The sequence below is a fragment of the Geotrypetes seraphini genome, chromosome 9 (genome assembly GCF_902459505.1).
Source record: "Geotrypetes seraphini chromosome 9, aGeoSer1.1, whole genome shotgun sequence".
Lineage (NCBI taxonomy): Eukaryota > Metazoa > Chordata > Amphibia > Gymnophiona > Dermophiidae > Geotrypetes > Geotrypetes seraphini.
The window spans coordinates 145,253,916-145,277,520 of record NC_047092.1 but is presented as its reverse complement, the minus strand read 5'-3'; the positions used below and the strand labels follow the sequence as shown (position 1 = coordinate 145,277,520).

Below are 23,605 nucleotides of genomic sequence, written 5' to 3'. Positions count from 1 at the left end.
AGCCAGTCGGGTTTTCAAGATATTCCTAATGAATATGCATGAGAGAGATTTGCTTACCTGTTAACTTCCATTAAATGCAAATCTCTCTCATGCATATTCATTAGGGATATCTTGAAAACCCAACTGGCTGAGGGGGTCCCCAGGACAGGGTTGAGAACCACTGCTTTAAACTGATCTAAAAAAACAAACAAACCAAAACTAACCCAGGATAGTGTAACAAAACATGTACCTCAAGTGTTCCATCAGACTAAAAAGGTTCCATAAATTTGGCCCTTGTTATATCATTAATGACAAAAAACATCAAAGTAGCACACTAGCCTCAAGAGAATACCACAATACATACAACATCAGACAATGATAATAGATGGCCAAAACAAGAAATGAAAGAGAGAGGGTATGAATAGCACAACAGAAATCCCAATAGACAAGTGGAATATCAGAACACATGAGGATGACCTTAATGTAGAGACTGGTCCAACTTACCCGGGAAGGCATGGGGAGGGCGGCGAGCATAAGACCCAGATTCAAATAAATGACTCCCAAATCTTATTAATTTGTTCTTTTCTGTTTGTCCTGCTTGGCTCAAAGCTTTTCTATATTACATATTTTTCACATCAAAGTCAAACAGGTTTTAATTGGAGGTGGATCAGTAGCTTCTTTTTTTTTTTTTAAGTTCAATATATTTTATTAATTTCGAATATAAACAAGTCATGACTCAAACAGTTCACAGGAATGATTGGCACAACAGATTATGGTAATTACAATAATCAGTTTGCAAATAATGTTGATACTAAGACTAAACATACCTTAACAGAATGGAAGTACATGGATGGCTTTCTAAGATGAGGCGAGATTAATCTTGGCAGCATTTAGGCAATATCATTTTCATAGAAGAATTTCTGATGGAAGAGCAGACTAGAGACACAGAAGTGAAACGAATGCAGGGTCCAAGGTATGACTTGATTAACCATGCTTCATATTCTAAAATGAGCGGTCTTCTAATATGCACGTGCTCTTGAACAAGCTCCACAAAACGAACACAAACAAGAGAGCAGTGATAACTAAGAAGAGGAATAAAAGGCTAGAGTCCACCTTGCTTGTAAGGATTTAAGAGTTCTGATTTCTAAAGACAAATCACATTGACCCACCTGTCTTGAAGAGGCAGTCAGTTTGGACAAACAGTTCTACAGAATCTTTTTACTTCCTGAATGCCATCTTTCCTTTCAACCCTATAGGATTTTGCCAGGCTCCTGTATATTCAGTGCTTAACCTCTTCTTCCAGAGACATGACCCTGGCATTTTGGGAGTCCACATGTGAAATATTATATCTGCTTTTCCTCAGAAAAAGCAAAGGTACCTGTAGCAGGTGTTCTCTGACGTCAGCTAGCATACGTATATTCTCATAACTCACCCACTTCCCCTAGTTGGCTTCTTAGCTTTGTTACTGAACTGTAGGACCTGTGAGCCGACGTTGGGTGGGAAGACACCGGCACGTGTGGTGTGAGTACCGTATTTTCACGCATATAACGCGCGCGTTATACGCGTTTTTACCTACCGCGCATACCCCTCGCGCGTTATATGCGTGAGCGCGGTATACAAAAGTTTTAAAACATAGTTCCCACCCAGCCCGATGCCCGATTCACCCCCCCAGCAGGACCACTCGCACCCCCACCCCGAACGACCACTCGCACGCGCTCCCACCCGCACCCGCATCCACGATCGGAGCAAGAGGGAGCCCAAGCCCTCTTGCCCGGCCGACTCCCCGACGTCCGATACATCCCCCCCCCCCCGGCAGGACCACTCGCACCCCCACCCCGAACGACCGCTCGCACGCGCTCCCACCCGCACCCGCATCCACGATCGGAGCAAGAGGGAGCCCAAGCCCTCTTGCCCGGCCGACTCCCCGACGTCCGATACATCCCCCCCCCCCCGGCAGGACCACTCGCACCCCCACCCCGAAGGACCGCCGACTTCCCGACAATATCGGGCCAGAAGGGAGCCCAAACCCTCCTGGCCACGGCGACCCCCTAACCCCACCCCGCACTACATTACGGGCAGGAGGGATCCCAGGCCCTCCTGCCCTCGACGCAAACCCCCCTCCCCCCCAACGACCGTCCCCCCCAAGAACCTCCGACCGCCCCCCAGCCGACCCGCGATCCCCCTGGCGACCCCCACGACCCCCCCACCCCCCTTCCCCGTACCTTTGGTAGTTGGCCGGACAGACGGGAGCCAAACCCGCCTGTCCGGCAGGCAGCCAACGAAGGAATGAGGCCGGATTGGCCCATTCATCCTAAAGCTCCGCCTACTGGTGGGGCCTAAGGCGCGTGGGCCAATCAGAATAGGCCCTGGAGCCTTAGGTCCCACCTGGGGGCGCGGCCTGAGGCACATGGGCCCAACCCGACCATGTGCCTCAGGCCGCGCCCCCAGGTGGGACCTAAGGCTCCAGGGCCTATTCTGATTGGCCCACGCGCCTTAGGCCCCACCAGTAGGCGGAGCTTTAGGATGGATGGGCCAATCCGGCCTCATTCCTTCGTTGGCTGCCTGCCGGACAGGCGGGTTTGGCTCCCGTCTGTCCGGCCAACTACCAAAGGTACGGGGAAGGGGGGTGGGGGGGTCGTGGGGGTCGCCAGGGGGGTCGCGGGTCGGCTGGGGGGGCGGTCGGAGGTTCTTGGGGGGGGGCGGTCGTTGGGGGGGAGGGGGGTTTGCGTCGAGGGCAGGAGGGCCTGGGATCCCTCCTGCCCGTAATGTAGTGCGGGGTGGGGTTAGGGGGTCGCCGTGGCCAGGAGGATTTGGGCTCCCTCCTGGCCCGATATTGTTGGGGAATCGGCAGTCCTTCGGGGGGAGGGATGTATCGGACGTCGGGGGGGGGGGCATCAGGCTTTCAGGATGGGGACAGACCTTCAAGGGGGGACAGTGCACGGAAGTCAGGGGGGGTGAACGGAGCGTCGGGCAGCATGCGCGGTATACCCGTGAGCGCGGTATACCAAAGTTTTTGTACATATCATCGTGATTTCTGCGCGCTATACCCGTGTGCGCGTTTTATACGGGTGCGCGTTATTTGCGTGAAAATACGGTACTGCCTTACAAATTTAAAGTGACTGCACTTGGCAGTGTCTGTACTGGGTTCTGTATGTGGTGTCGTCCACATGTGAGAATATAAGACTGCTATCCTCTGAGAACAGCTGCTACAGGTAAGTATCTATATACATTGGAAGAAGAGACAACACAATTACCCCTTCACACAGAACATTTACGTTATTTGTTTCAGTATCTTTTTATTGGAGGATATTTACCTTAAAGATTATTTAACAATCTATCTCTTATCCAAAAAGTGCTAAAGTTTTACATATCTGTACAAGCAATGCAAAAACAAACAAAAAAAATGCTATTATAAGTTTTGAATTCGTTGCAAATGTCATTCTGTGAACTTCATTCTCAAACATCTTTATTTTGTCAGTGCAAGCGGTATTCCAGATTTTTAATTGTATTTCGTGTAATTAGATGTTTGCAAGCATTTTATGAATCTGTAGCACTCTTCATGTTTACATTTTTTGACCAGTAGTGGCAGTAAGTCTCAAATTTAAATTCACAACATTCTCAATTTCTGCCAGAGTTGTATTTTTGGGGGATTTTGAATTTCTTTGAGGTAGGTTTGGAGAAGCTTGTACTATGTCTCAAACAGTTTTTTTTTTTAAATTGGAGTTAGTAATTTGAAAGAACTCATGTGACACATTCAGCATATCTGCAATTATGTTAATATAACTTCTACCATTTATAGAACATTAGGTTTATAGACCAGGTTAAAGCATCCCATTTTCTCAAAGGATTTTGATGGTGTGGCAACATATTAAATAATGCACAATAAGCTGAGGATGTTAGAAATTTGCCTAACAAAAGAGTCCTGTAGGAAATTGATTTGGATTTACTGGCAGAGTGGCAAGTGCATTCAGGCATTTCAACTTGACTGACTCAAATTGGTTAGAATTGATTGCTGCTTGGTGATGACTGTATTTAAAGTATAGCGGCATATACCATCAAATGAAGAGAATTAATTTTTGATTATTTTTCCTATAGTTCTGGGACTGTTTTTATTGCTGCCCTTCCCCTTGTCTTCTCCACAGGGCCCCTGCAGGAATATAAACCTTTCTGATAGATTTTGCAGAGAGTAGAAATGTCACTAGAGAAGGAAAAATTACACTTGGCATGTGTCAAGCACTGATACAAGAATATATTTCAGGACTGAGGGTTGGAGGGAAGCTATATGAACTGGGTGGACATTTAAGTATGAAAACTTTTTTGTTTGTTTAAAACTTCCTATTAAGATTGCAGTGGTAACATAGTAAATGACGACAGATAAAGATCCGAATGGTGTATAATAAAATCCAATATTTATATGCTTGTATCTGAACCAAAGAACAAAGCTGACAAAGCTGACTTGGATATGGAGGATAAAGAGCAAAACACAGCAGGCAATCAGTCATGTATGGTAACAACTGGTATATATCCTTAGAGCAGTAAGTTGGCTGTGGTTGGGCAGGCTGGATGAGCCAGTTTATCTGCCTTCATCTACTGACTTGCTCCCTAGAAGACATGCCATGGATCCTCTGAACTTCTGCCTCTTAAACAGAGAAGCCTGCCTGAAGCTGTAAGTCAGCAAGGTATGTTGGCATTCTGCAAATGCCAAGAGCTGGTAAATCAAGTTTCCAGATTTCTGCTTCTCTTCAATCTTTCACTAGAAAAGTGGTCATGTGACAAAACTAAGGTCCATAACATTTCCCGACATAAAGGAAAAGATATAGTAGCATTAGAAATAAAAGGCTATAAAAATTTAAAAGAGTAGTCCAACACAGTGTTTAAATATCCCCTACTTCATTTACTCAAATTTTCTTCTGAGTCTTAAAAATCATAGTTGGGGCTATTTTTCCCCCCCCAGAGGAGCAGCATATTTTCTGTTGCCTAGTGCAATTGTGGTCCTAGGCTTTGTATAGCCCAGAGTACACATAGCAAGTGCCTTTTCCGGCCTCCCTCTCCCCCCCCCCCCCCCCCCCCACACACACTTCACATGAGAAGTAGTGTTTTAAGCTAATCTCTGCAGGCCCACATGAGAATGTCGAGGCACAGTGACAGCCAGCATATAAAAGAGAGCTCCTTCAAAATGTAATATTCAGAGCCTATGGAGGCCGAGATGCCTTAAAAAGAATTAAGGTAGATAAACCTTTTAGAGATTTGGTCTAGTAACTTGAATATGCTAGCTTTAGAAATCTGAATGTGCTGATTCCTGATATTTTTGTATGTCTTCCTATATTAAATGCAGAGGTCTCTGAGTTTTCCAGTTCGGTTCTTGTCTGCTTATTTCTATTTTCTAAGATGTGATCCATTTTTTATTTTTTAGTTAGTAAAGCTCTATCCCCAGCTTGCATTTGTAACTCAACTGAGATATTTTGTGAGCATGTTATTTCTGTTTAGGGTCCAGGTTGCTCTCTTCCCCCACAAGGGAGAGATTCTAAAGATTAATGTTCCATGTTGCCGTTTCATAATCCTTGAGGCCAGTTTCAGAGGAGAATGCTATTGGAGGCAGCAGGGATCCTTTAGCCCTGCATATGAGTACTTGTGTGTGTGTTTGGGGGGAGGGGGGGTTCTTTGTGGCTAAAACACACTGGTCATTTTTGGTTCCATGTAGATAAATGGTTAGTGTATCCAAGTCCTGATTTCTGTTTGTAACATTTTCCTATTTCTTACAGCATCACTGCAGAAAGTGTGGTAAAGCTGTATGTGGCAAATGCAGTTCAAAGCAATCCAGCTACCCCATCATGGGCTTTGAGTTTCAGGTCCGTGTTTGTGACTCATGCTACAACTCCATCAGAGATGAAGAGTGAGTATTCATGGCCTCTGAGAACACGTGCCACATTGTCACATTCCTGTGACTAGACAGGAAACACTGGTGCAATTCTGGTACATACCTGCAAACTAGGATATGCCCTGGGTCCTGTTTTAACAGCATTTTGAACAGTTTACCTCAGATGAATAATCTCATTATGTCATAAGTATTAATGAAATAAACTCGGTGTATTTACTAATCTTTAGTTGTGTTTGCTTCTGAAAATAAATCATTCAGAATGGTTGTGCACAGGGGGCATATAACCACATGTGGATTTTTCCAAACCTTTCTGTAAAAGCATGCACACTTTTCACTGCCCGTGCATAATAGTTACTTGCTGCCATCGTACTGAAGTTCCCTCTTTTTTGTAAGCTGGAACCAGAGAATTGCTGAAGAATTTTCTGGGAGAGGGAGGGACCAGGAACCGAAGGGACAATGTGTGTAAAAGAGTGAAATATATTGTGTAAAAAGCCATTTGAATGGAAACCACAAATGCAAAAATATGCCAACCTAATTAACAGAATCTGTCAAAATGTAAGAGGAAGGATGTGTTTGTAAGTTAACAAAAATTATGCAGTGAAACAAAACTACCACAAAATGCCATGCAAGCATAGTAGATAAAAGTATAATCTGTAAACGTAAAACCACATTGTAGTGAAAACATGCACATATTAATAGTTGTGAAGTAAACCTAAAAAAAGGGTAGCTTCAAATCTAGCTGTTTTGTCGGTTCCCTGACGCAGCAACGAAACGTGGCACGTCGGAACCAGTCACTATTTTCAAAGCTAAGTTTATTCTTTAAAAATACTAAACTTTTGAAATGATAGTGTCAGCATAGCTGTTTAAGCTAGCACTCAATTTATTGAAAATGTTCATACTTCAGAGTGAGTTCATTTTGAACACTGCAATGATTGGGTGGTGAGGCGGAAAAATCAGCCTTCATGTCTCTGAGCAGAGTTCGAAGAAAAGATTTGTAAACAAATGATTATCTTTTGAATTGACGTCTGATTGTCCTGCAGTGACTTTTTTTAAGAATCACTGATATTTCTTTAGTCACTCTACTATACCAACGTAGTAGTTTAATTTATTATCCCTGTTATATTTTTGTGACTTAGTATAATATGTGGCAAATACAGCAATAGATGTGCCTTTACATGATAGTTACTTCCAAGCACCATCAAAAACAGCTGGAAAGTAAAACCGGCAGGAGTATAAGAGTATGAACTATTATTCAGTAACAACCTATGATTCATGAGAAAGAGACACCAATGGAAAGTGTTGAGCAAACAAATTGCAATGAACTTCCACGCTGTCAAAATCGTTTAAAATGGCGCCAACCCTAATGCTCAACTCTAGTGCAAAAGGCATATGAGTTTTGAACAACTGGATTTTATCCTCCATTGTGTGGAAGGCATCAGTCACATTCTTTACTCTGCGTCCACTTCCTTCCTCAGTGGGCTGTACCCCGGTTCCTCAGTCTTTTCCTTCTGCAAACAAGGCTGAAGATATCTTTCTGATCTGCGCCGAGATCATCTTTTTTTTTTTATTTGGTGGTTTTTAGTCTGGATTTTGAGGCTTTCAGTGATCAGAGGTTCCCAGGGGTCCAGGGACAGCTCTGGCTGCAAGAAGACACAGAATCTTGGTTCAGAAGTCTGTCACAAGCAGGATTCCCTTTTTATTCAGGGCATCTGCCTAGCCAGCCTGTACTAGTTGGATTTTAGGTTCGGGGACTGTTTCCTTGGGAGCTCTGCTCGCGCTGGATTCATCCGTAGCTTGAGTGCAGGCTATGTGACCCCCTAATCAGCCGTCACAGCTCTAGTGGGTGCTGGCTGCATTCCCCCACTCTGGCGTTGAGGGATTCGGTGGGGGGGGTTCTGAGGTTCAGTCTAAACTTTGGTCCGACTAGCAACCTGAAGAAAGAGGCATCTGAGCTTCATACATGCTTGTTTGAGGCAGAGTCTTCTCTTTATTACAGCTTTCCCTGAAGTTGAGCAGCTCCCAGTACTAGTGCAGGCATAGGTGGATTCATTGGAGGTTCAGGTCACCAAGTGGAAGTCTCTGCTCAGTGAGGGAAGAGTTATTTTAAAGAATGTGTAGGATCTAAGAATAGACTTAGTCCTAAAAAGGCAGTTTGAGGCCTTGGCATTAGGACTGAAGGTGGCGGCAGCAGCAGCATCTTTCATTGCATGCACCTGGGTATCATTGTAGACAATACGATGAAACCTTCCGCCCAATGTGCGGCAGCAGCCAAAAAAGCAAACAGGATGCTGGGAATTATTTAAAAAGGAATGGTTAACAAGACTAAGAATGTTAATGCCCCTGTATCGCTCCATGGTGCGACCTCATTTGGAGTATTGCGTTCAATTCTGGTCTCCTTATCTCAAGAAAGATATAGCAGCACTAGAAAAGGTTCAAAGAAGAGCAACCAAGATGATAAAGGGGATGGAACTCCTCTCTTATGAGAAAAGACAAACGGTTCGGGCTCTTCAGCTTGGAAAAGAGATGGCTGAGGGAGAGATAAAATTGAAGTCTACAAAATCCTGAGTGGAGTAGAACGGGTACAAGTGGATCGATTTTTCACTCCGTCAAAAATTACAAAGACTAGGGGACACTCGATGAAGTTACAGGAAGTGCTCTTAAAATCAATAGGAGGAAATTTTTTTTCACTCGGAGAATAGTTAAGCTCTGGAACGCATTGCCAGAGGATGTAGTAAGAGCGGATAGCATAGCTAGTTTTAAGAAAGATTTGGACAAGTTCCTGGAGAAAAACATGTCATAGTCTGTTGTTGAGAAAGACATGGGGGAAGCCACTGCTTGCCCTATATCGGTAGCATGGAATATTGCCACACCTTGGGTTTTGGCCAGGTACTAGTGACCTGGATTGGCCACCGTGAGAACGGGCTACTGGGCTTGATGGACCATTGGTCTGACCCAGTATGCCATACTTGATTATGTAGGTCCTCAGCCATGGAAAATGAAACTTACCTCCAGTGGATACTTGTGGGGGTAGGCAATGTTGCATATGCTTTCTGTGACGTGTTTAGTGCCTTGAGCAAGGTCTCTGCCTATTTCATATCTGCCTGCAGAATACTTTGAATAAGTCTGTGGGCAGGAGATTCAGCTTCAAGGCCACTTTGAGCAGACTAAAATTTAAGGGTCAAATGCTCTTTGGCAACGGATTGGACATTTTTGTGTGGCATATCATTGCCAGATAGTAGGCCATGCATTCCCAGAGGGTCTGTTCAGTGTAATTTTCATTTGCAGTCTGTGCAAAGGTCGTATCTGGGCTCTCAACCAGAGATTTGGTTCCTCCAAACGGCCTTAATCCTCCAGTTCCCACCCTTCTACAGCTTCCATGAAACAATAATGATGCCATTATGGCATCATTATTGTTTCATGATGATGCCATTATGGCATCCATGCCTCTGTAGATAGGCGGGTGGGTTGTTGGCTCATTGGGAGGCTTTGGCGAGGGTTTGCTCAAACCGCTGGGTCTTGGAAATCATTTGAGAGGGTTACAAGTGCAATTCTTTTGTCCTCTATGGGACTTGTTTGTGGATTCTCTAGCCAGATGCCAGAGAAAGCGGTCAAATTGCGAGCAGTAGAGCCTGTTCCAGCAACAGAATAATGCTTAGGCAAATACTCTATTTACTTCATCATGTCCAGAAGAGACTAAGAAGACTGGAGACCGATCTTGGATCTAAAATCAGTCAATGCGGCAGTGAGAGTGCCACGACTTTGCATGGAGACAGTGTGGTCAGTCATTGCCTCGGTAGCACAAGGGAAATTTCTGACCTCTCTGATACTTACAGAGGCTTATTTGCATATTCCCATTTTCCCAGATCACAGGAAGTATTTGAGGTTCCATGTGTTAGTGAGGCATTTTCAATTCTCAGCGCTGCCCTTCAGTCTGGCAGTGATATGTTCACCAAGATGATCATGGAAGCAGTGCATCTGCGCAAAGCAGGGATTCAGATACATCCATAATTAGACGATTGGCTGATCAGAGCCCCATCTAAGCTGAGGGTGAGAAAGCAGTAGTCCAACTACTGCAGGAGCTGGGTTGAATCATAAACTTCCAGAAAAGCCATCTGAAACCATGGCTATCCTTGGAATACTTGGGGCATGAGGTTCAACACAGACGAGAGCTGCGTCTTTCTGCCCGAGTCACTCAGGATGAAATTCTCAGCAAATTGTGGAACTCTTTTCAATGCCTTCTCCCACAGTGTGGCATTGCCTCCAGATGCTGGGATCTATGGGAGCCACCATAGAGGTACTGCGGGCAAAAGCCCACTTGCATCCACTACAGGACTCTGTTGTCCTGGTGGTCTCTGCAAATGGACTGTCTTCAGAGGCCACTGCCATGGACATCACCGTCTATGATGGTGGTTTCAGCTGGAGTCCCTGTCAGGAAGCATGCCCCTCCGCATACTAACCTGAATAATCTTGATGATTGATGCCAGTCTTTATGGCTTGGGATGGGGGGGTCACTGTGAGGGGCATACCATTCAGAGATGATGGTCGCTCTTCCAGAGGAAATGATTGATCAACAGGCTGGAACTGTGGGCTATTCAGCTAACATTTCAATTGTTGCAGAGTACTCTCAAGGGGAAAGCAGTTTGATGGGGGGGGGGGGTTGGGCATCAAGAGTGCTCCGTTGACACTAGAAGCCCAGCTGTTTCACTGGGCTTCTAGTGTCAACGGAAATCCACCTGTAGGCTCTCTTGGCAGTGCATGTATCAAGAGTAGAAAATGTCCAAGCTTATTTTCTCAACTGACAGACCCTGGACCCGGGTAATGGTCTCTGTCCCAAAAAGCCTTCGACAGGATAGTGAGATAGTAGAGGTGTCCAACGTTTGACCTTAATGTCAACAGTAACCAATAAGAAAGTCTCTTGATTCTTCAGCCAAAGATTAAAGCACAGAAGCACTGGTGTTGACACCCTGATCCAGCCATGGCCAGAGATGGGTCTGTTTGTATGTATTTCCTCCATGGCCCTTGTATGTATTTCCTCCATGGCCCTCATTTTCCAAATAGTGACTCATCTGGGGTTGGTAATTTTGGTGGCTCCAGATTGGCCTTGTCACCCGTGGTATGCCAAAGAACTCAAAATGCCTCCAGCGGGTTCAAAACTGGGCAATCCATCTCCTTTGCAACCTCAAGTTATCGTGAACCCACATCCCCAGCCCTCCAGGCAGAACACTGGCTACCAATAAACAAACGCTTCACATTCAAGGCCCTAATAATAGCTCACAAATGTCTCCATCTTTCCATTCCAGCCTACAAAGCCTCCAAGCTTCAGCAGTACACCTCCGCCCGCCCCCTCTGCTCAGAGGAAGAAAGGAGGCTATGCATCCCTCCAGGGAGATCTTTTCAGATTGAAACGGCCCGCAAGCGCTCCAATAGCCATTTTATCCCACGCCTGTGGAACCAACTACCTACTCAGATAAGATCGCTGAATTCACTTATGAGCTTCCAAAGAGCAGTAAAAACCTTCTTTTTCACCTGAACTACCTCCAGCAAGCAGTACCCTTTTTCTCTTCTTCCAGCATGAAACACCTTCTGTGACTGCTATGAATATCTCTCTGCATCCTGTTTGTCCTACGCTACCATAGCTACGTGCAGTTCCAAGGCTGCCCTATGTAATGTACCACGAACTCCTAATATATCTGTAATGTGCCATGAATGTCTAATATTTTCTTACTAAATGTATCTACTGTGAATATTCTTTTGTAACCCGTTCTGAGCTCACGGGAGGACAGGATAGAAATCTAAATAAATATGTGGATCTGGTGCAGTTACAAAGAGACAAGTGTCTCAAGCTGCCGCTTCATCCAGCTCTTCTCTTATGGGGTCCTGTTGCCCTGGAAGATCTGGAACACTTTGGGCTTACATCATGGCTTTTGAGTGTGCAGCCTTAGCACACAAGAGCTATTCAGAGATGGGCATAGCTACTTTTCCTTTAAGTCTAAGAAAGCATCGATGGTCACACCCTTTGCGAAAGTTTGGAAGAGATTTCAGGACTGGTGCAATATACGCAATTTGGACCCCATTAGGACTCTATCACCCTCGGTCTTAGCCTTTTTCCAGGATGGTCTTGGAAAGGGACTGTCCATTGGTTCTAAGTGCAAGTCGCAGATCTATCATGTTTTAGAGCTTAAGTGAAGAAACACTCTTTGGCATCTCATTCAGATGTGTCCAGATTTTTGAAGGGAGCGTTACAGCTGCATTATCCAGTGCATCAGCTGTTTCCAACATGGAACCTCCAACATTGTGTTGCAGGCCTATGAAGGAGGCGTCACTCATGGATCTTACCGTCAAGATGGTGCTCCTCATTGCTATAGCCTCAGTGAGAAGAGTTTTGGAGCTGCAGGCCTTGTCCTGCAGAGAGCTTTTTCTCAGATTCACAGAAGCTGGAGAGTCTGCACATGGTCCCTTCCTTCCTCCTGAAGTTGGTTTTGAGTTTCCATGTCAATCAGGAAGTTCATCTGCCCTTGTTTAACTCTATGGGTTCAAAGAGCAAGGACAATATCCTGAAAAGACTGGTTATCAGGAGAACTCTCCTAGACTATCTCAAGGTGATGAATGAGTTTCATTTGTTGGATCTTCTGTTTGTGCTAATGAATCCAAGTTGCCAAGGTAGACCGGCTTCTAAAGCTACCATTTCCCAATGGATTCACATGGCAATTTTATTTATATCGGGTGTGGGAAACCAATCTCTGATCTCTTTTGGGCACATTCGACTAGGACCCTGAACAGATTTTGTAGGGCAGCCACATGGTCCACTCTTCATACCTTCACAAAATTTTATAGGGTGCATGTGGCAGCACAATTGGACACCGCATTTGGGCCCTCAGTGCTAAAAGCAGGCTCATCTGCCCCACCCTAGACTCAAGGGACTGCTTTGGTACGTACCAGTTGTTCAAGGCTCGTATGCTTTTTGCCCTAGAAGGGAAGATTAGGTTCTTAACTTGATAATCTTCTTTCTAGTAGAAAGGCATATGAATCTCTTGAAAATCTGCCCTCTCAGATTTCAAATACCCTGTTTACTATCTCAGATGTGCATGTATTGCTAGATGTTTGCATTTTCACTGTCGAGCAGGTTCAAAGTATGAGATGAAATGAAGTTACTAAGAAACAAATGAGAGAGTATAAATGCTCCGTAGTTATTAGTGCAGGTTGCACTTAGCTAGGTGACTTGTTGTAGAGTTGATGTAAATGAGGTTCCCCATACCCCTCCTTCTGTTTGTTCTTACAGAGTTTGGCATTGAACTGAAGTTTGGTATGAACTGAAGAGCTGGGGCACAGCCCACTGAGGAAGGAGATGGAGGCGGAGAAAAGAATGTGATTGATGCCTTCTGCAGTGTCTCACAACCAATGGGGATTAAAACCCAGTTCAAGACTCGTATATCTTTCTACTAGAAAGATTAGATTCTTACCTTGATAATCTTCCCTTGTTGAAAAATCAAACGCGGATTGAAAGGAACTGAAGGACGTTAAGGCATACATCAACTGTATTAGCTTTTTATAGCTCTCCTTCAATGGATTGTATAACCCCAAGATCCCTTGACTCCCCTATGTATTGGACCTTGATTGAGACCAGTGCCAGGGTACATATAGGATCAGTAAAATGGAGCTGAATATTCTGAAATCTTTGCTAAAGGCAGATGTAATGTTGCTTCTCCTGGGGTTTTTTTGTTTTTTTATGTGTTTTATACAAAGCAGTTTCAGATCTTGCCAGCTCCTGCATTCTGTTTCCACCTTTCACTGGATGGGCTTCCTTTGAAAACCAAAGTTTTAGGAGAGCTTTCTTGATCATAATACTATATATATCTTTTTTGATAAAGGAAGTTTTTGTTCAGTGCTATAATACCAAGTAACCTTAGTTTGTATCGCTCCCTCTATCATAGGCAATACTGTCTGCCATATAGATAAAATAGGACATTCCAAGAAGGAATATATGAGCATTCCCTGTAACCATTTGCACTTAAGGCTGGTGTCCTCGTTCCATAATCTTAAAGCAGCCCCCTCATCCCTGATCAAATAAGCCCAATTAAGTATTTTAAATTCATTTTCCCGTAAACCCATAGATTTAGTCAAAGAGTAGCGAACAACCTGGAATGGGTGATATACAGCCTAGAGTACAGAAAATTTTTAATTTCTAGGATGTTCAAAGTAGAATTGACAGTTGCAGGTATGTTTTTGTCACTCACTGTATCCCTTTCAAATGTAAAAAATAGTACAAGAGTGGCAGCTGTTGCACTGTACCCGTATGATCTTATCAAATTTTAGATAATAGCCTGTGATCTTTTTTCTTGTGTCTGTTTGTAATTTTGTAGTTATTTTTTTGCTATACTTTTTCACTCTCGTGGTGATTTAAAACCATAATTAAAAACAAAAAAAGCATTAGAGGGCACGAGGATACCTGCAATTACTGGGAACTGTGGTAGAGAAATATGCTGTAGAGTAGAGAATGACATGGTGATGGAAAAATACCTGGTCGCTGCCGGTACGGGGACAAGGCCATTCACCACCCCATGGAGCGGTGAATGGCCTTGTCCCCGCAGTCAGTTGAGGGAACGCACACAAAATACTTTAAAAATCCAATCGCACGGTCCGAGCATCTCCCTCCCTCCCTTGCCCTTTACCTTCGCTGGCGATTTTCCTCTTAACAAGCACCCGGAGCATTTCCTGAAGTCGCGTGCGGCTGGCTAGCTGCCTGACACTTCTCCTCTAACGCATCCGGAAACAGGAAGTTACGTCTGAGCAGAGGAGAATTTTCAGCCAGCCAGCCAGCCACACATGGCTTAAGGAAATGCTCCGTCTGCTTGTTAAGAGGAAAATCGCCAGCAAAGGTAAAGGCAAGGGAGGGAGGGAGATGCTCGGACCGTGGCGGGAGGGAGGGAGCTGTTGCTGGAGACAGAGGACCCAGCTGAAATGAACCTTTTAAAAAAAATATTAGTTTCCCATAGAGCTTGGGGACACCAAAGCAAAACTGGAAGTGGGAGGAGAAAGAGGGAAAGAAGCTAGATGGAGTTGGAGAGGAGAAATCTGGACACAGGAAGGTAACGGAAACACAGGGGAAATTATGTACATGAGGGGCATAGGGACAGAGACATAAAGGGGAGATACATGGGGGGGGAATTATGTGTATGGGGTATAAGGACAGAGACATAAAGGGAAGATACATGGAGGGAGGGAAATTATGTGCACGGGGGCATAGGGACAGAGACATAAAGGGGAGATACATGGGGATGGTATATGGACACAGGGGGGATAATGCCGGACACAGGAGGGAGTATACAAATACAGAAGAGAGATATTAGAAATGGGGAAAATAGGAACACAGAAGGAAGATGATTTGTACGGATGGGATCAAATGGTTTGTGGGGATGGGACGGGGATGAGCTCACGGGGATGGGACAAATTTTTTCCCATGTCATTCTCTACTATAGAGTCTAGGGGGTGAAAAGGAGAAGTTGGGGAATCGCTCTAGAATGTGAGATGGGATCCACTGAATGTGTATGTGAGAGGGGATGAACACCAAAAATGGGGGTTGGAAGTGAAAGAAAGATGGGAATGGGATGTAAAGGGGAATAGGAATTGAAAACAAAAGCAAGAACCCCTAGCTCACCTACCAATCAGAATCTTCCTTTTGAAGGTTTGATTGTGTTGAGTCTGTGAAAGGATCATTAGACATTTTTGATATTTACAAAAGCATTGTTAAAATAGGTTTAATTTGTCTGTAAATATTTTGTATGTCTCTGCTAGTATATTATATTTGGTGCTAGGGAGCTAAGCCAGCCTGCGTCATTCTCATGAAATGAAATGGTGCATGGTCTTATCACAGCTTCCTGACCACAGAATGTCACTTGGATAGATAATGCGGTTGTGAGACTTAATTTATCATCTTCCTGACAGCTGCCTTTGTTCTAAGGCTGACGTTAATGCTTGGCTCCTTTTATTGCTTTAATATCAGCGGTTGGATTTTAATGATTTGATGGAAGGGCTTTGTTAAACATTTCCTCTGCAGCCGCAGTTCCTTGGCAACCTTTCATGAAGGAAAGCACAATATCTCCTCAATGTGCATGGATGTTTCGAGAGGGCTGATGGTGACCTGTGGCAGCGATCGAGTTGTGAAGGTACAAGGGCTTGCTCTCTCTTTTTTTTTTTTTTTTTTTTCCAATCTAATGATGTTGCTTTCAGCTGCAGGGAGAGCAATATCTTCCCTACACAGCAAATGGATGTCTTGAAGGGGGAACATAGTTTCCTTATTTGAGTTTACTCGCGCCTCTCTCCTCCTGTTGTAATTGTGATGTTCTCCAAAGACAGGTGGGGTACTACATTCTTACATATGGGTGACATCATTGACAAGAGCCTGGATGCCAAAAAGCCCTTCCCTACTCTTTCCAAAAGTTAATAGGTCAATATTCAGATGCCATGGTCAGCATTTTTAAAACGCTAGCCACAGCTGTTAAAATAACAAAGAAATCCAGGTATTCATCGCTGCTATCTGTATAAAGCCACAACAGTTTTGCATTACAGTATACCCCTGCGAATTCACAGTTCGCAGACTCTGTCTTTCTTGGTATTTTCTGACTGCCTCTTCCAAGTACTAAATTCAGTCTACATAAATCAGGAGCTGCTTTGACACACCAGATAGCGTGTCAAAGCAGTTCCTGATTGGTGTAGCCTGACTTTAGTTCCCGGAAGAGGCGGTCGGAAAATACTAGAAATGATCCCGCACCCACCGGTGCTCCAGTTGCCCTCTCCTGCCTCCGATCCGCTCCTAAACTGTATTTGCGTTTTTTTGAAATTTGCAGATGTTCCTGGGACAGAATCCCCGTGAATTTCGGGGGAGTGCTGTATATGGATAGTGACCATATTGAGTCCTCTTTCTAGACAGAGTGGCTATTATTGCAGATGATTCCTGGAAGCATCCATGCTCTGCATTGGCACTATCTAGCTAGTGCTGGAGTGGTCAGCATTAAAAAATGCTGCTGAAGGTCTTTGGATAGCTAGCAGAACTTATTATCTGGATAAGTGCTTTGAAGTATTGGGCTCTAAGCTCTCTTATCACGTGCCTGAGTTTCTCAGGCACTGCTGCTTCAATTTGTTCTCAATTGTCATAGAAATAATATGTGGTTGGGTTGTGAAAAAAAAAAAATCTCTACACTGGGGATTCTGGTACCTTTTGGCTCATTTGAGCCATTTTACAAAAATGAATCATTTAATTGTTTTCTATTTCTTTTGGAATTAATGCCCAGAAGAAACCCCCCAGCATCTTTAAGAAGTGTGTCTTATAAAGCAAGGCCATATCTGCAGCTGCTACTCTCATCTTGTATTTGCCATGTGTTGGCCCAGGTCACAAAATCTAGGTGTCATTTCTGCCTTCAGATGACATAAAGAGAGTGTTGTGCCCAGAGAGAGCAAAAGGAAAAGCATTTCAGTCGGTTTGATCCACATTCTTTGCAGATAGAAACAGACCAAATACACCAAGCAATGAGAGCAGCAAAATATTTATTCAAAGCAAATAAAATATAGCAGTGCCTGGCATGGCCAAGTTTTGCCTGAAGGCAGACTGTGTCAGGGGCTTACAACTAGAGGGAATCACTAAAGCCTTCTCCCTCTAAAACAAACAGACTAACAAATAGCCAGATGCAGTCATATCACTGATCCATACATCTTCCTGGTAAATCAACACCTCTCATCTCCCTTGATCCATATTCCTTGGAATCGGACCCAAAGAGCCCTTAAATGCTCTCAACATTGCATGTGGATAGCGCCTCTAGATTGGACTTTGGCCATTATTGAATCTATAATAATAAAATGCTAAGCGCGCATGCGCACTCTTACCGCCGTGTTCCCTGATCTGTAGGGATGTGGTCGGTGGGAGTGCGCATGCGCGACATCAGGACTCCTCCTCCTGAGCCCCAGACATGCTGACCGGCGGGCCTCTCAAGCAGTGGCAGTGGCAGTGGCAGGGAAGGCAGAATCGCTACTGAGGTGGCTGTCGGCTTCAGGCACGTGCGGCGGCTGTCGGCGGAGGGCAGACGCAAACTGAGGTAAGGGGTGCTGCTGGACAGGGGGAGAGGTGCTGATGGACAGGGGGGCAGAAAAAGGAAGGGAGGCGTACTGCTGGACAGGGGGAGCAGGAAAGAGGTGCTGATGGACAGGGGAAGAGGTGCTGATGGACAGGGGGGAAGTAAAAGGAAGGGAGGCGTACTGGACAGGGGGAGCAGGAACGAGGTGCTGATGGACAGGGGAAGATGTGCTGATGGACAGGGGGGGCAGAAAAAGGAAGGGAGGCATACTGCTGGACAGGGGGAGCAGGAAAGAGGTGCTGATGGACAGGGGGCAGAAAAAGGAAGGGAGGCGTACTGCTGGACAGGGGGAGCAGGAAAGAGGTGCTGATAGACAGGGGAAGAGGGGGGAAGAAAAAGGAAGGGAGGCCTACTGCTGGACAGGGGGGGAGGTAAAACAAAGGGAGAAGGGCTGCTGCTGGATAAGGGGAGCAGTGAAGGGGTGGTGGTGGACACAGGGGAGGTAAAAGGAAGGGAGAATGGACAGGGGGAGCAGGCAAGGGGTGGTGGTGGAGAGCCGAGGAAAAAGAAAGACAGAAATACAGAAAGCGGCTAAGGAGAGAGAGAAATAAATAAATATGAATGCTACAAAAATAGACGCTTTCATAACAACATAGTGTGGAAATTCACACACGTGCAGTGAAAGCTTAGCTTCTGGAAAGAGTAGGGGATAGCTTCCTGTGTTTTGAGCTCTGTTGGTGACATCACCCACATGAAGACTTCTGTACTGCTATCCACAGAGAACACCTGTGTGGCCTGATGATGGCTCTTGTGTCGTCATGCATTTTTTTTCCTTAAGAAGCAGCTAAACCAGGAGGCGAGAAAGGGAGGGAAGGAAGATTTTGGATTGGAGCAGATGGACCCAGTGTAAAAATGGACCTGGGGCAGCTGTGGCCTGGACACATGAATTTTAAAAGCTGCCTTATGCGGATTGGGAAGGCTGTGTTACTGAATCATGTCTTTGTTGCCATAGAGCTCTCCAGTGTCAGCCTATAGCAGGGAACTGCTGCTTGGTCAATTGCAAACACCTATGTCATGTGTTGCCTCTAATGACGGCAGTGTAGGAAATGTGTGCTTTTCACGGGAAATGAGAATAAAACTGCAAGCAAAGGGCTAGATGCACTGAAGTCTCCGATCGTCGCTAAACCGGTTTGACTTTTAGCAACCGATTGAATTTGCTGACCCAATGCACAAAACGGCTCACTCTGGTGGTTTTCTTTGCGGTTCTACACTTCTCTGATTCTAGCATGCAAATGAGGACATTAATATTAAAACCTGCTATCCGATCGATGGCCTAACCTTGTATGCCAGAATCGAATTAGTATTACTAAAACACAACAGGTAACTGTGTTTATTGAAACGCCTGCCTGTTTTGTCTTTTTTTTTCTATGGGCACAGATGTTGTGCCCATACAAAAAATAATGCCATGCTGCCTCCCCCCCCCCCTATGATTAGCCAGTACCAAAAAATCAGCAGGAAGGGGGCCCACTTCCTACATCCACAAACCCCTACCCCACTCCATAAAGACCCCCCATCCTCTACCCCACTCCCACAAGAACCCCCCAACTGAACTGACCGCTCCCTTCCCCACTCCCCTTCCTTACTCCCTCCTGCTACTGGATGCCCCCTGCCCCCCCAATACCCCCAAACCTCCCCCATACCTTAAAACTAGATGACAGCAGGAGGGATGCCCAATCCCTCCTGCTTGCAGGCCCGTCACTCCAAAATAGCAGGCCTTCGGGGAAGGGGCTTAAGGCCTTGATTAGCTCAGATGCCTAAGGACCCTCCCAGGCCTTGGCCTCTTTAAACTGGTGTCCAGAATGGCAGCAGCTTGGTGGAAGCAGGGTAGATGCAAAATGTATTCAAATACATTACTGCTCAGGATCCTAGGAAAATAACAGAGGGATATGTGGAGAGAGTTGGAGAAATATAAACTGGTAAAAGCAAGAAAAAAAAATCTGTATTGAGATTTTCTATATTGAGAACTTCTAGGCAAAATTTATAGAAGTGCCACAACTTAATTCCAGAATTAATATATAAGAGTGTCTGGCGTTTTTTGAAGGCTCTAGAGCAGGGCTGCCCAAGTCCGGTCCTCGCGATCTACTGGAGGCCAGGTTTTCAGGATATCCGCAATGAATATGCATGAGAAAGATTTGCATACCAAGAATGCAGTGCTGGCAAATCTCTCTCATGCATATTCATTGTGGATATCCTGAAAACCTAGCCTGACAGTAGATTTCGAGGACCAGATTTGGGCAGCCCTGCACTAGAGCATTCATATGGGAACAAGTAGTCATTGAGAAGCCTGTGTACATTGTATTTCTGGCAGGTTTTGATGTAAAGACAGTGAAACTAGGAGTTACTGCTAGTTAGACTTCCAATGTGTGCTATGTTTGACATGGTACAACCTTCATTTTTTTCTCTCATTCCTTTCAGATATGGGACATGACACCAATCATCGGCTGTAGTATTGCAACTGGATTCTCTCCACGTTGAATTTTTTTAAATTTTTTTTGTCAGAAGTGATTGATGCACCTTATGTACAGTATTCGAAATGGAGATAATGAAGTTCCTGGTGAAAGTCTGAGCTACTTAATCGTACCCCTTCTCAGGATGGTTTTTTTGTTTGTTTCTTTTAATCTTTTCAAGCAATTCCATTTTGAAGAACATGTTCTGCCTAGCCTTAGTACTGAAATTACGAGCTTAAAATTTGTTAGACTAACATAGTTTAACTGCAGCATGGCACTGCAATACTTGGGACCTTCAATAACCTAGTTTTCAATGTTGTGCTTGTAATCTCTTGAGTTTTTTTTTTTTTTTCTAATGGTCTGTTTAAGGACAACCAAAGTTAAATGAAGTTTTAATGGTAAAAAGTTCTGAAAATAAACTGTAGCATTATATATAATTTTTTTCACTTCAGGTTTACTATTCCTAGACAGTGAGTTTTTATAGTACATACGAAGTAGCCTTGGTCTAGCTCAGCAGCCAGGCAATGTAAATATCATTTTTCATAGGTAGGATGATACAAGTCAGGACACTTTAAGCAAATTCTGTAAATGCTTGAAATGCAGAAGGATGATTCATAGAAAGTTCTCTTTCCAGGCAATATACTGTATGTTGTGATAACAGTTCTGCTTATATGTTCCTCAGCTCTTCCCTCCTCCCCAAAGAGTTTTTGATTGATATAAACGTCTCTCGATATTAATTCCACAGTGTGGGCTTGTTTATATCGGCAGACCTGTACTGCAGTCATGTCATTAGACTGCATTACTGTGTAATTTCAGTACGTTTTCTGCAACTGATACCTTTTTTACAAGACCAGGTTTCCTTTTCAGAAACTTTTATAGCTTCTGGAACAATATGAAAGTCTGAAGGTGTTGTCTTTGTGTTTGGCTAAGCAGTAAATCTTTGAACCTTTTCTAAAGTAGCAGATGTATAGCTGTTCTGTATACTGAAAGCAGTGCCTAATACACGATAATATTACGTGTGAGCACCATGCAGCATTTCTGCAGTGCTGTCTATGCAACCCTGCTTTTTTAGTTCTCATTTGTAGTCATCTGCCCTCAGCAGAAAGCATTTGCAAATAATGCTACTTTCATCCCATAAAGCATTTTGCATAGCTTGCTGTCAAGAATTTATCCAAAGTAAAAAGCGTTTTGGTATAGGACCTTGAACTTAGTGAACCCTAGTGGTTATTTTGTACGAGAACATGGACTTATGACTGTCCTTGATCTGGAATCTTTTGACTTCTTTATTTTCCTCTTTGTAGCTAGAGTGAAAGGTGTAGTCGCTGGTATGATTTTGTACATTTTTTTTTTTTCTGTTAAGTACCTCTAGTGAATCCCATGTTAACACAGTTTTTAAAAACAAAACTGTACCGAAGAAACAAAACTGTCTTTATGTTGTCAGTTCTGTATTGAGTTTGTGATGGAAGTGCGTTCATCTCAGTGGAAGAATCGAAAATGAGGCCATTATTAAGCAGAGTAAAAGGAACAGAAACCCCACGTAAAATCCAACAAAAAGAGAGCAAGTGGGAAGCAGGATAGAACACGTCAACCTTGGGACAAACAAATTTATTTCTATAAATTCAAATTAAATACAAGAGCACATGAATAAAAACACATGCCTAGAAAGTCCTATGGATGTAGAAAAGATAACATAACATAACATTGTGCTTATTGACCACGTAATCAGAAGTTCAACGCGGTTTACAAAAAGTTATAAAAGTAAACATGTTACATGAAATAAGATGATTCATTAAACAGTCAAATATTTAGAAAAAAAGATAGGTCTTCGATTGTTATCTAAAATGGCCATAGGAATGGGTAGTAAGCAACAATATTCGTGAGGTACTGGTGCCAAATCTTGTCTCAACTCTGAGCTAGTCTTTCTGAAAGAGCAGGGTCTGCTGTTCCTGTTGAGAGAAAGACATGCAGGATTAAAAGTTCAAGAATCTTATTATGGAGTGAATCGGCAAGCAAAGATTTCAGCCCCATAATTGCACTCGAGGGATGCAGGAGGCAATGCTTTTAACAAAGGTTTTTTAAAAAAAATTATATGAAAAACTTTCTGTCTGCTGCTGATGCAGATACTACAATGAAGGGATTGTACACCAAGGCATGCTTTTTAAAAGCTACCATAGAGGGAGGGACCCAGTAGGTTAGGGTTGCTAAAACATTTCAATTTTATAGCACTTGAGTAGGATTTAGTTTGTATTGAAACTGAAGAATTAACAGCAGATAAATATTTTAGAAAAAAAACAATCAACTGTCTTAAAATAGTATGTGAAATCTAGAAATACTTCTACAAGTATCAGACTCTTTGTAATTTGATTTGAAGGTCTAATAATTGTTTGCGTTGTTCTACTTTTGAATTATGTCAATAACTGTTGAATTAAAGTGGCAATAATAGCAATATGGTTTTAAGTGTTTCAATGGTAGTTAAAGTCCCACAGTTTTATCCTATTCCTGTGAAGGTATGAATTTTTTCTATGGGTAATCTTAGAAATCTTTTTTTTTTTTGTCCGCATATACCTTTTTATATGTGCATAATTGACCCCACGTACACAAGTAGATGCATATTTATATGTGACATAGGTTGTAGATGTTTGGTGGATGAGCTTGTGCAGATCAGGGGCAGAGTCATAAAGTACATATGTAGATTAGGTAAAACACACCTAGTTGTATATTTCAGCCACATGCATTTACCCCAGCTCTACAGCTGCAATTTCAGCTGCTTTTATACTGAGATTTTATACAAATGTATAGCAATACTCGTTCTAAGGATTGGCTGTTTTTGTGCAAATGGTTTTCCTATGTGCAACAAATTCTAAAAAAATTATTTGCATGTGAGAAACTAGTTCTAAAAACCAGATTTGCAAGTATTTTTTTGCGACCATGTAAAATCCAGTGAACCCACTCCTAGAATGTTTGAGCAATTGCTCATGTGCTCTACTTAGAGCTGTGTGTCTCAAACTTTTTAAGTTCTGGCACACTAAATGGAGCACATGGTTTTCACGGCACATTATAATCTATATATATAAAATCGGAGGTATGTATGTATGTATGTATGTGTGTGTGTATGTGCCGCGATCACGCAAAAACGGCTTGACCGATTTGACCGAAACTTGGTATGCAGATCCCTC

At 43.7% G+C, this 23,605-nt stretch overlaps 1 protein-coding gene across 1 annotated transcript in view; it reads left to right on the top strand.

Moving 5' to 3' along the window:
* The window catches only part of WDFY1 (WD repeat and FYVE domain containing 1), a 72,139-nt gene extending 49,264 nt beyond the window's left edge, over positions 1-22,875 (top strand). Inside the window, exons 10-12 of the mRNA XM_033958288.1 lie at positions 5,742-5,872; positions 15,912-16,020; positions 20,398-22,875. Of these exons, the coding sequence (XP_033814179.1) occupies positions 5,742-5,872; positions 15,912-16,020; positions 20,398-20,457 (300 nt within the window). The 3' untranslated portion in view covers positions 20,458-22,875. The remainder of the gene's footprint in view (positions 1-5,741; positions 5,873-15,911; positions 16,021-20,397) is intronic.
* The last annotated feature ends 730 nt before the right edge of the window (positions 22,876-23,605 follow it).